The following is a 12,750-nucleotide window of genomic DNA, read 5'->3' on the forward strand; positions in this document are numbered from 1 at the left end:
GTGGTGTTCTGATAGCTTTATTAAATAGCATGTTATAAAGACTAACACACAGTCCTTGTAGGAGACGCTACTAGGGAGGATCTAAGTCAGGAATGCTGGGTTCTTGAGAATTTGGTTATCAACAAAGGACTAGCACTTGTCATATCCAAATGCCACTCATTTTTCAGAGCTAGTTTTTAAATGTCCTAGACCCCTACCACTAATTCAATAATCCTAACATAGTCTTTATTTTAATATAGTATTCAGAGAGTTCTGTTTCTAAAATTAGTTTGAGGCATGACAAAGATTGCCAATTTATTTTAAAGCTACACTGGATAAGCTCAGAGTCCAAGAGAGCAGGTGTATGCCTGACATGTCACTGGGTATCAAGGCCCATGGCCTGCTCCATGGCTTGGGTGTCCTTTGCTGGTGGTTTGGGCAGGTCCAGCATGGTGGAAAAGTCATTCCTGGGATTCCCAGTAACCAAAATCCAATGGTTCTTTGGTTTTTCAACCTTGTGTGAATCCAGATGTGTGTGAGCTGCAACTTCAACTTCTTTTCCAAAATAGGTCCTAAAGCAAGAAAAGATTAATTCTGGTTGAAAGTCAAGTAACTCCTTTCAATAGGATTTTATTTCATCTCAAAGCACCAAATAAAGCAGACTACTACATACAAAGCCCTTGGGATCTCTAAGATGTGGCCTGTTTGCAGGAAGTTTTCACCCTGTTTAGGTGAGGATTAGACAGATCATGTCTGTTATAACTAAAATCCGGCAGGAAAGGATTTAAATAAAAGGGGCTCCAATAAGATTTTCACACCATCAGAGTTCTGTGTGGCAACATTTCATCATCAAAGGACTTTTTTTGTGTGTCTTTATTTGTATTCACGAGCCCCTTATGTGGCATTTGCTGTACCTTGTATTGTATAATACCTTAAGAAAAGATTGCGGTGGACTGCCAGTGCCCGATTCGTGTAATGGTGATAGATGACGATTTTTTCATTTGCCTTTAGATAAAAAATAAAAAAATAAATTGTGCTATTAGCATCCTGAATTAAGGTCTCCATTTTTCTATATGCAAAAATTTAGATTGTACATATTTCAATTTAGTATATGTCTATAATAAATATGTATGGAATAACTAAGAAGCCAAGCATTTGATTAAATACATTATGGTAGATACCCATATGACAGAATAATTATTCAAAATCATAATATGGATCTTTGACAACCTGAGATATGGCCAATGGTATTATTAAATGTAAAAAAATATTCATGATGTTCTATCTTGTAAAAAAAATTACCTATACCTATGTACAGAAAAATAAATAGTAAACAACAGTAATCATCTGTGGAAAGTGGAACTATTACTAGTAATTTGCATATCTTAGTGTGCTTTTCTGACTTCATAAGTGAACATATATTGTCTTTATAATGAGAAAAAATGAATATTACTTTAAAAGCCTAACTCATGTAAGCTAAATGTGTCAGAAAGAGAGAAAAGCAGCCCGTGGAATCCAGAAGCTGACCCTCCTCTCAACTGTGGTTGGTGTTCTCCTAGATAACAGACTGATTTTAAGGAATGTCCACATTAGACAAGGCAACTCTGTGACCATGCTGGGTCAAGACAAGATCAAAACCATTCTGTAGTCATGACTGAAGACAGGCAAAACAAGAGCATTGTCCGGATCACAAAATCCCAAACATCCCGCCCTCCTTTACCAATGCCAGTTTTAGTTTTGCCTTTGTCTGCCCTTCTAGAGGTTAGAGATGCTGATGGGCCAATCATGGGGTCCCTTTGCTTCCTGACAGCCTCCAATCCAGTGCAAAGTCTCACTTCGTGGAACTCTCCCCAAAATACCCAAAGAAGCCCCATTCTATATGCATCTTTCCCAATACCTCCTTACTGAGGCACTCCACTTTCCCCAAGGTGTGCATTCTCCCTCATCCCAACAAGCAATATACCCAATTTTCTCAACTACAGGTGCTCCTGATGGCCTCTGGCCAGAGGATGGTGGCCTGCGCAAGGTAGCCTGGAGAGGTCTGGGGTTCCTGTTTTGCAGATGTGTAACCATGACTAAGTGAGGTTAAGAGACCTGCCTCAGGCCATAAGGTGAGTTATCAGTGGTGCGAAGAGCTCCTGTGCTGGGGCCACTGCTTCTTCTAGAACATAACAACCATCAAGGCCACAGTGAATACTTGCTAGTGCATTCTGTAAGCCAGGCACTTTTCATGCAAATAGATCTTTTAGAAGCCTTCACCAAACCTCCTAAGGTGAAAATCATTAATGTCGCTATGTACAGATAAGGAACTGAGGCACTGACAGCTTAAATGGTGGACATGAAACACAATTCCTAGGAAAGCAAAACTTGGCAAAGAATGACTGAGGATGAGAAATTTGTCAAACCTGCTTCACTGTGAATCCTGGGAGGAGGACACTTGTGAAGCTGGGTCCACACAGCAAAGCTCCAGAGAGATAGGCACTCTGTGTGGACAGAGAACAGCAGCCATGGATGGCCAACCTGTAAATTCTTTCTGCTAAGGCCATACTCTCCCAGTGATTCTTAACAAGCCTATGAGTAGCAAAGCCAAAAGTGAGGTCTGTGCCACTAACACCTGCTGCCCAACAGCACCTTACCTCGGGCTCCAGTCCCACAGAGTCCAAGTCTTATAAAATGTCCCCCACTGTCAAGAAGAATGATATTCTTTGCAGGATACTGTGTTGCCCATGTGGTTGCCCTGCTCTCTCCTTTAACTCCCTGAGACTTCCCAGTCTCTTTAGCAATGAGAATGCAACCAAATATTGTAAAGGAAGCAGGGTCATAATTCTTGTGATCTCACTCTGGACTTCTCAATCTATCTTGAGAACAGGGCCTTGGATTCAGCATTTTTGTTTTTTGTTGGCTGGTTGGTTGGTTTTGTTTCTGGCACTGGGATTGCTTTACCACTAAGCTCCAGCCCCAGTCCTTTTTACGTTTTAGTTTGAGTCAGGGTCTCACTAAGTTGCTGAGGCTGGCCTTGAACTTATGATCCTCCAGGCTTAGCCTCCTAAGTCACAGGGATGACTGGTGTACATCACTCTGCCTGGCTAATCTTTACTATTTTGTAAAAAGTTCTTTAGAGATGCTATCCTGCAGTCAGGGTTGAGAAACACTAATGCAGGATGCTGCCACAGAAAAACACTAGTGCCCTCTAACTTTGAACTAAAATTAAAGAAAAAGAGAGAGCAAGTTATTTAAGCTAGGGGAAAATCTCTGTTCTACAGACAGGAGCAAGTGGCAGCATTGTTGCACTCATGCTGTAGCCTCACATCTTGGAAATCTGTGCCCTCCCTACCATGCACTCACCTGGATGGGGAAGCCTTCAAACTCCAGGCGCAGCTGTGGGTCGAGGAAAGAAGCCTGCCAGCAGTTCAGGTGGGAGACCTCATCTGTCAGGTATACCTCCTGGAGCCAAGATTTCTTAGATGACTTCAGAAGGGTCCTGTGGTCACTGGATAAATATAACTGGAAATGACAGCAGACATGAAACAAAGTCATTGCTCCTGAAAAAGCATTCAGCAGGCTGGATGGCAAGAATGTTCCAAAGTAGTTTTATTATTGTTATTTGTTTAGAAATTTGTTTTTTGTTTGTCTGGAATTTGGTTTGTGTGTGTGTGTGTGTGTGTGTGTGTGTGTGTGTGTGTTTGTTTTATACTGGCAATGGAACCCAGGACATTCCACCACTGAGTTACATTCCCAGCCCTTTTAATTTTATTTATTTATTTATTTATTTATTTATTTATTTATTTATTTATTTTGAGAAAGGGTCTTAAAAAATTACCCAGGCTACCCTTGAACTTGCAATCCTCTAACCTCAACCTCCGGAGGAGCTGGGATTATAGGAGTACACTACTGTGCTGAGCTTCAAACGCGGTTTTTAAAAACCCTGTTCTATCTGATTATATGAGAAAGCATGATTTTTCTCTTCTTTGGACATGCCATCTTGGAATGTGGAGACCAACACACACACACACACACACACACACACACACACACAAACATACACACACACACACATACACACACACAGTCAACTCAAACTACTTCTCATTTCTTTGAATACCAAACTCAGTCTCCCTGTCTTTCCCACTCCCTGCCTCTGCTCCCCTCCTCTGTTTCAAAGGATAGGACCTGGGTCAATTATTTATTATAAATAATGCTGCATCAAACTTGATGCATGAAGTACTCTACAGGCCAACATCATCACAGCTGATATCCATTTGGGAGTTTTCAACATGCCCTGTGCCCTTCTGGAATTTGTGTTAGTACTGAGAATTTGTGTCAGCTTACTGGCAGCCAGCAACCTTGCCAGAAACCACTCATCCTGCTGAAATGTCCAAAATGTTAGTTCCATGTGAGCTCTTTACTGGTTTACCTTCCGCCTGGATGTGGAGTTAGTTTCTGCATCTTTGATGGGATTTTAATAGGGCTTTCTACATAAAATCCCATACAGTGGGGCATTATGGGGAAGGTAGAAATGAGTTATCATCTTCAATGATTTCTCTACCTAGCAAGAGAAGGAAAAGCAATCTAGATAAGGGATGCAGCTTGCTGTGGTTTGGGTGTTAAAGACGCCCCTAAGGCCCATGTGTTCTCATTGGGGATGTTCTGAAAAGAGGATTGTGGAACCCTAACTCCTGTCTGTCCTTCTTTGCTCCCTGGCTCATGCCATAAGCAGTTTTGCTCTGCCATGAGTTGCCACCACGATGTGCTGCCTCACCACAGACCCAAAGCAATGATGGGTCCAACTGATCATGGACTGGAAAAGCCTAAATGGAGCTTTACTCTTTCTACATTGATTATCTCCAGGATTTTGTTACAGTGATGTGAAGCTAACACAACTAACAGTAAGGAAAGAGTTATCTAGCAGAGCTGCAGGCAATGTACTGTGTGAGGACAGAGGAAGCACAGTGCTCTCCTGGTGGCTGCAGAAAGGCTCTGAGGAGAAGCAGAGTGCTGGGGAGCCAGAGATGGGGAACACAAACAGGGAGGGCAGGGCAATCTCATTGGGAACTTCAAATGCCATAATGAGCACCTGGAACCTCCTTCTGAGGGCATTGGGGAGCCTTGCTGGCCTTTCAATGAGGTGACCAGACATGATGAGCTTTTAAAGTATTCATCTGACTGCACCCTACCTACAACGGTCTGAGTCAAGATGGACTGAAGCGGGCAAACACTGTAGGCTTGGATGGAGGTTCAAAGTGGGAATGAGAGGACAGGCCAAAGAAAAAGCAGTGGAATGTGACACTTAGCAGGACATAGGTGGGAAAGGGACACGAACCCAAAACACACCACAAACTTGAGCCCTAGAAAACAGAACAGTGGTGCCATTCAGAGCAGCACAAAACCATAACTTGAAATGGGGAAGAATGTCTGTCTCAAACCACAAACTGTTGTATTTGTGTAAAGAAAAACAGCAATAAAATCAGGAACCAACCTACAAGGCCATCATTGCTAGATATTTTTTATGGACGCCCTGGAAATGCTTGCTAATTCAAAGATAGAAAACAGAAATTGGAGGTCTGAGAATTTGGGAAGAGAGAAAATTGTCACTTTTTGTGGATGAAATTGTTGTCTACCGAAAAATATACCAGAATCGACTGAAAAACCATTTGAATGAATGAGTAATTTCATCAAATATGAATATAAAAATTGATGGTTTTCTTATATTTTATAAGAAAAAATATTTTTCATGCTATCAAATGTTATTTCCTTATATTATCAAAAGGACCTTCTTAGAATGCTATCCAAAAATATAAGATGACAAGGAGAACCTTTAAGATCTGTGTCAAACCCATGTGAAAAAAGCTATAAAACCTTACTGAGAAACAGAAAATTTTACTAAGAGAATAAATGGAGAGACCCCTCAGAAGAGCTACTGAATATGTAAATGTTCTGATGTTACAATGTCAATCAAAACATGAGGTAAGTTATTCCTGCAAGGGCTAACAGCCTTGGTGAAAATAATTTTATTACATTTAACTGAAAGAATAATTTCTAATGTAATTTGGACAAAGAAATGTAATCAGAGATAGTTATGAGCTGTCAAAGTATATTATAAAGCTGTAGTAATTAAGATACTCTAGTCCTAGAATAAAAATAGACAACTAGAGTCCAATGGATCAAAATAGAAAGCTCAGAAACAATGTGTAGTACACATACTAATTTAGTATGTACTAAGGGAAGCATCATGTGTTGATAGAGAAAGGAATAATCAAGAGATAACAGATATGATTGTATGAATAGTCACAGGGGGAAATTTAGATACTCCCATAAAACCTTTTATCAATATAAATCCCAAGTGGATCAAAGAACAAATTTAAACAAGACTCAAACTATAAACATCTAGAATTCAATTATTATTATTTTTTTTTGTCGTGCAAGGAATTGAACCAGGGCCTTGCACATGCTAGACAAGTGCTACACCACTGAGCTACATCCACAGCCCCAGATTCTTTCTATAGAATCTCTAAACAGACTAAACCTTAAAAGCAATGGGAAAAAATTCAAAGGATAACATTGATTGAAACATAATATTAGAACAACTACAACTTAAAAGCCAAGCAGCACATGGGAGAAAATATTAGCAAGAAATATGAAAAATATATGAAGAAGCAGATATATGAACCCAAATCAATATATAGGCAAAGAACACATAATTCAAAAAAGAAAGAAAGGAAAGAAGAAAGGAATGAAAAGTAGGAAGATATAAATGGAGGGGGAAGGAGAGAAAACAAAACTGAAAACACAGGGAAATTAAAGCACTGCAATATTTACATATCATTTTTCTTCTCATTTTGTTTGGTCATCAAAGTAGTAAAGATTATAATTATGATATTTGTTATGACTTGGATATGGGGCATCCCCCAAAAGCTCCTGTGATACTGCAGGAATGTTCTGAGGTGAGAGCCTGACCTAATCAGTCCATCCTAGTTTGAATGGAATGACTGGGGTGTAAACTGTGAGTAGGTGGGGCATGGCTGGAGGGGGCGTGGGTCTCTGGGGGCATGTTCTAGAAGAGTGCATCTTCCCTCAACCCTTCACCCCAATCCCTTCTCCCCTCTCTGTCTGCTCCCTGGCCACCATGAGGTGAAGAGTGTTCCTCCATCATGCCCTTCCACCATGATGTTCTACCTCACTTTGGACCCAAAGCAATGGAGTCAGCCCACAATGGACTAAAACTCTGAAACCATGAACCAAAATAAACTTTTCCTCTTCCAAATTGGTCTTGTGAAGTATTTTGGACACAACAACACAAAGCTAACACAATATTTAATGCAATTAATAGCTTTCTTATTTACTGCTTTTGAGAATACAAGTTGGTAGAACCCATTACAAAAATAAATTATTATATGTATTCATAATTTTGAAATTATTCATATTTGTTTTCTCAGTAATTCCATGTCTCTCCCCCCAAAATATCTAAACAAAAAAAGAGAATTCCTGATTTGGGATTGGGTGAAAGAAGTTTTAAGCATTTATACACAGATATACACAGATATACACTGAAACTTTACATATAATAGGAAAATAGGAACACCAAACTCAACTGCCCAGAAGTAGAATAAAAAATAGCCAACTTTGATATTGCCACACAATTATATATCTTGCACTCATTCAATATGATTGTCATGAAGAGCTTTGAGAAATATTCTTTTTAATTTTTTTTAGTTATACATGGGCATAATATCTTTATTTTGTTTACTTATTTTTATGTGGTGCTGAGGATTGAACCCAGTGCCTCACATGTGCAAGGCAAGAGCTCTGCCACTGAGCCACAACCCCAGCCCTGAGAAATGTTCTTTAAAAAATAATCTAGCTATGTATTCATATGGTCACATCTAACTTTTATAAAAAAGAATATATAACCAGGCACAGTAATGCTGCCTACAATCCCAACAACTTGGGAGACTGAAGCAGGAGTATTGAAAGTTAGAGGCCTCCCTGGGAAACTTAGTGAGACCATGTCTCAAAAAATAAAGGGCTGTGGTGGAGCTCATGACAGAACACCACTAAGTTCAATCCCCAATACTAGGGGGAAAAAGTAAATAAATACAAATAAGTAAATAAATAATATTTATAAAATTACAAATAAAATAAGTTAGATGTTAGGAATGATAATCTCTGTATAGACAATGGTGATTTAATCTTCTCTCTTAACAATTTAATTTCTACATTTAAAATCATGCTTCTTGGGACTAGGGGAACAGCTCAGTGGTAAAGTACTTGACTAACATTACCAAGGCCCTGGGTTTGATCCCCAGCACCACACAAAATTGAAATAAAATAAAAATAAAATCAAGCTGCACCTTGCTATCTATGGTGCACAACATCTTGGTAGTTTTTTCTTAATAATACCTAATAATAATAATAATAACAAAACAACAACAATGCTATATCACATAATAATAGAATCTTCAATTTTAATGAGAAACTTTATATAGTCCTAGCCTTGCCGCTTACTAGCTGGGTGACTTGAGCCAAAATGATTTAACCTTTCTGTGCCTTGGTTTCTTTTTCTTTTTAATTTTTTTTGTAGTTGTAGATGGACAGAATGCCTTTATTTTATTTGTTTATTTTTTTTTATGTGGTGCTGAGGTCAGAACCCAGTGCCTCAAGCATGCTAGGCAAGTGCTCTGACACTTAGCTATAGCCCAAGCCCCTGTACCTCAGTTTCCCCATTAGCAAAATAGGGGTAAAAGATTCCCTACTTTATAGATTCCCATGAAGAATTAAATTAGTTAATACATGTGAAGCATTTACAAAACTGAATATTATGCAGTAAGACAAGTATAATACTCCTCATTTTATAGAGAATACAGATTCAAAGGTTAACTGACTTATTCAAATTCCTATCACAACTTCCTATTGAGTTCCTGTATCTGGAACTCAAACTAAAATTTACCTGATTTTATTATATTCTTAATCCCCAGGGTAAAGTTCCCTGACTTATGCAAATTTAAGTATCCAAATATTGTCCTTCTCCCTTGGTAAACCAAAGTTTGAAAGAAAAAGTTGTTCAATAGAACCAGATCTGATGGCACTATGCCCCCAGTCCTACCTACTTAAAAGCAGGAGTATCACAGAGTCCAGAAGTTTAAGACCAGCCTGGGTATATAATGAGTCCCTGCCTCTTAAAAAACAAATGGACAAAAGAGTTGTCAGATAATATACGTTGCTAGCATCAGTGACATTTGGCAGGTGTCAGATGATCATTAGTTAATCCAATCATTTAACTTGTAGGTAGAAGTTGTATAAACTTTGGGATTTTTTGCCAATTGTATTACCAAAGGATTTTCTTTCCTTACTTTAGCTTTTAGAGGTCTATGGGGGATTTTTTGTTTTGTTTTTGTTTGTTTGTTTTTGCAAAGTTAGAAGAAAGAATTGGCCCAAAACTGCCAGTGAAAACTGCAGGATGAAACCATAACATAGTCAGAGATGTAGCCTCCATCTGTAGAGTTCTCTGTCCTCCTCAGGGAGGTAGTTATTGGATCATTTTTTAAAAAAATAAAAATGATCCAAAGAAGACATGCCAAGTTGAAGACTCACCATTTTGTTTTCAAATCCTCCTGTTATTCCAAGGTAAAAGTCCTGTCCATACCTAAGGACTTGACCAGTAGCATCTTTGCCTGCACTGTCAAGGGAGAATAAGTACAATATAACTACCCAGATTAGGATCAGTCTACAGATCTACTTTTGCTTATGCAATTTTGTTTAATATATTTTCTTGATAATCTATATTCACATTCTATAACTGAATTAGATAACTAAATAAAAGGTCTGTTGAGTTGGGGGTAAAATCCAGCTGCCATGTTTTTCCTTGCCTGCACCATAGCCAGGAAGCAGAGCATCCCCATTTTGCAAGCCTTTGGCTGGAGTGGCCCAAGCACATTATGCTAATGTACACTAAGAAATTCTGGTCAAATGCATTGACATTTTTGGAGGTAACCAAGGTAGCACATTCATAGATATTATTAATACAATCTTTCCTCTTAAAATGCAGGATGTACATTTTAATGGACATTTAATTTTTAAAGAGCAAATTCCATCTACCACCAACTTGTGTTAAACTATTTTGTTGTAAAAATAACAGCAACATTAAGAATGACAAAATCACTCAGATGAATTCAAAGTTTCTGTGTTATTAGAAAGCTTTAAAAAATCAAAAGGAGATCAGTAGAGGAAAGGGACCAGAAGGAAGAAGGGAGTGGCAGGGTGGGGGAGGGGCGTGGAGCAGGGGAGTACAGGGGTGTAATATTGGCCTATTTATATTGTTATATTATGTTAATATGTGAATATGTAACAACAAATTCCATCATTATGTACAACTATAATGCACCAATAAAAAATATGGAAAGAAGAAAAAAGATAAAAAAATAAAAGTTCGTATCAAAAGAACAAAAGAAAACTCCACTTTGCATCAAGCAGAATGCAAATTTAATTCCCTGGCTCCAATAATTATGAAGCAAACATTTTGAAATGAGCCCAAGTTACCAATCATCCTGCTAAGATAAAAATGATTGTAAAGGCTAATAATTCTCAAGGTTAAGCCAGCATGATGAGACCACGGAAAACGTTCACATATTTTGCCTCCTGCCAGCATTGCTGCCATCCCAGGGCATCCTTAAGCTACAAGTGAAAAACAGACACTATGATAAAACTGAAAATCAAATCATCTCTACCTCAAAATGGTAAAAGTGTTTCTGCCAACTGGGATCCTGGTTGTAGTTGCACTCAGGCCACAGGGCACCTCTAATTCATCATACAAGTGAGTTGAGATTTCATCTGGAGTCATGCAAAGGCTCAGGTCCCCACACTGAAACAAACCAGCTTCTTCCTTCTCGGGATAGTTGGGATTTAAAAGCATCACTTTGTCTCCATAATGAATATATCCATCTTCAGATATGGAAAGCTGCATCTACAATTTTAATAAGAATTTGTCAAAAAAAAAAAAAACAGACAATTCCTGAACAGCCAGGGCCATGGCCACTCCCAGGTACCCTCTTTCCTTCTCAGACTAGCACCCACATGGATTCCCTCAAATCCTGAGTTTTCTTCCATTTCCTTCTACTTTGCCAATGCCAAATTCCCAGTAATCCCAAATAATGCCAGACAAAGCCAGTGAAAAAATCAAATGTGTCAACTCCATTATTAATTTAACTTTCATTGAGAATTTCCTGAGCAACACGATGTATCTTAATTATTATTAATCTATTGATTTCTTTATTTGGAAAATGCAAGTAAACCTAAAGATGAGCAGACTTCCTTTGTGTTTCTAAAATGTTAAGGAATTTTAAGCACTGTGACTTTTACATGGGAAAAAATGGAATTTTTTCTTGCTTAACGTATACTCACACTTAATTCGACAAAACTTTGAAAACAATGTTGGAATTTTAAATTACCGGTCTCAAAAGATTCTTTTTCAGTCTTCTGTTTCTCTGAATGAGAAGTTTCCCCTTCTCTCTCTTGTCTAAAAAGTCTTTCATGTACTCCTGATTAAGGAGAAAAAGAATGAATTCCAAAGTATGGACAACAGCCCTAAATAGAACAGTGGTGGCTTTTAAGTCAGTAGAATCTCAAGTAGAAAAAGCGAACTGTGAGAACAGAAAAGGAAGTGTGAGCATAATAGAGTGGTGGAAAAATGTTTTAGCATTACTTTAATACTTTATGTTACCGGAGAATGTTTAGAAAAGGGAGAAAGACGCAAAGCTGTAATTATCCCAGCCAGCGACAATAGAGAGTAGAAACTGGAGGCTCGCTCGCCCTTTCTGAGGTCCCCCACCCCACCCCCAGGTTGTAGGATAGGGACGGAAAGCCCACCCCTCCCCCAGAGGTTTGTCAAGAGGGACGTTTGAGAACGCGAGGCAAAGAATACACCGTGAGTAAAGGGGATATTTCCGTGGTCCCTCCGGAAGGCCTGGGCCATCAGGCTAAGGAGAGGAAAGGGACAGTAATTCCATTTAGAGGTTCCTGCAGCCTCAGACTTTAGCTACCAATGGCCCAGGAGAGTTTAGTGGAACTCTGACCTAAGTGGGGGGCATAGGGGAAGAGCAAGGCACCCGAGTTTATAAGGGGCGTCAGGGTGCTTAGAGTAGAAGCCCCATGAGCCCTGGGCTTGCAGGACAGTCCAGAAGGTGGGTTGGGGGGTATTTGGTGTGTGCTGGGGGGAGAGAGGAGGCGGGGTGCTGGAAGCCAGAGTTGAGGCCGGACTGTGGGCTGGGTTCGGGAGTTCCAGTCCACACCTGGCCACGCCCTCCATACCTCCTCCAGGTAGATGTCCTCGTTCCAGTTTCCTATCCGCACTCGTGGACAGTACAGATTCTGCGCCATCGTCCCTACAGTCCAGGGAACAGACCCCCAGACGGGCACTGGAGCGTTAGCGTGCCCGTCGCCATGACGACCCAGCCGCGGGCGATTGGTCAAGGTTAGTGTAAAGCTGGCCAATGAGTGACTGCACATAAGTGCGTCGCCCGGGCCGCGAGCTTAGGGGTAGGTAGGTGGATCCAGCCGCAAGCCGAGCTGTCACCTGCTATCCCACCCTCTTCCACGATTTTGATTAATTAATTGCAAAGAGAGGAAAACTCCAGCCAACTAACAAACCTGACTGTCCTAAATGTTCCCTAGAGGAAAATTTTAAACTTTCTCTTTTTTATCAGAATCAAAACGAAAAATGCTATAAAAGTAGAGCTCCCTGGCTTATTGAACCACTAGAGAGCTTTTAAATGGAAGTAT

At 39.7% G+C, this 12,750-nt stretch overlaps 1 protein-coding gene across 1 annotated transcript; it reads right to left on the reverse strand.

Annotated features, from left to right (window-relative positions):
• Positions 1-355: 355 nt before the first annotated feature.
• Positions 356-12,348, reverse strand: CFAP161 (cilia and flagella associated protein 161; the record flags this gene model as incomplete). The annotated part of the gene is made up of 7 exons (XM_081292740.1): positions 356-551; positions 911-984; positions 3,325-3,483; positions 9,568-9,652; positions 10,701-10,936; positions 11,421-11,510; positions 12,280-12,348. The coding sequence occupies 7 exons, from the start codon at positions 12,346-12,348 to the stop codon at positions 356-358; spliced, it is 909 nt and encodes a 302-aa protein (XP_081148866.1).
• Between the last annotated feature and the right edge of the window lie 402 nt (positions 12,349-12,750).

This window comes from Spermophilus citellus (assembly GCF_964194105.1).
Source record: "Spermophilus citellus genome assembly, chromosome: 4".
Lineage (NCBI taxonomy): Eukaryota > Metazoa > Chordata > Mammalia > Rodentia > Sciuridae > Spermophilus > Spermophilus citellus.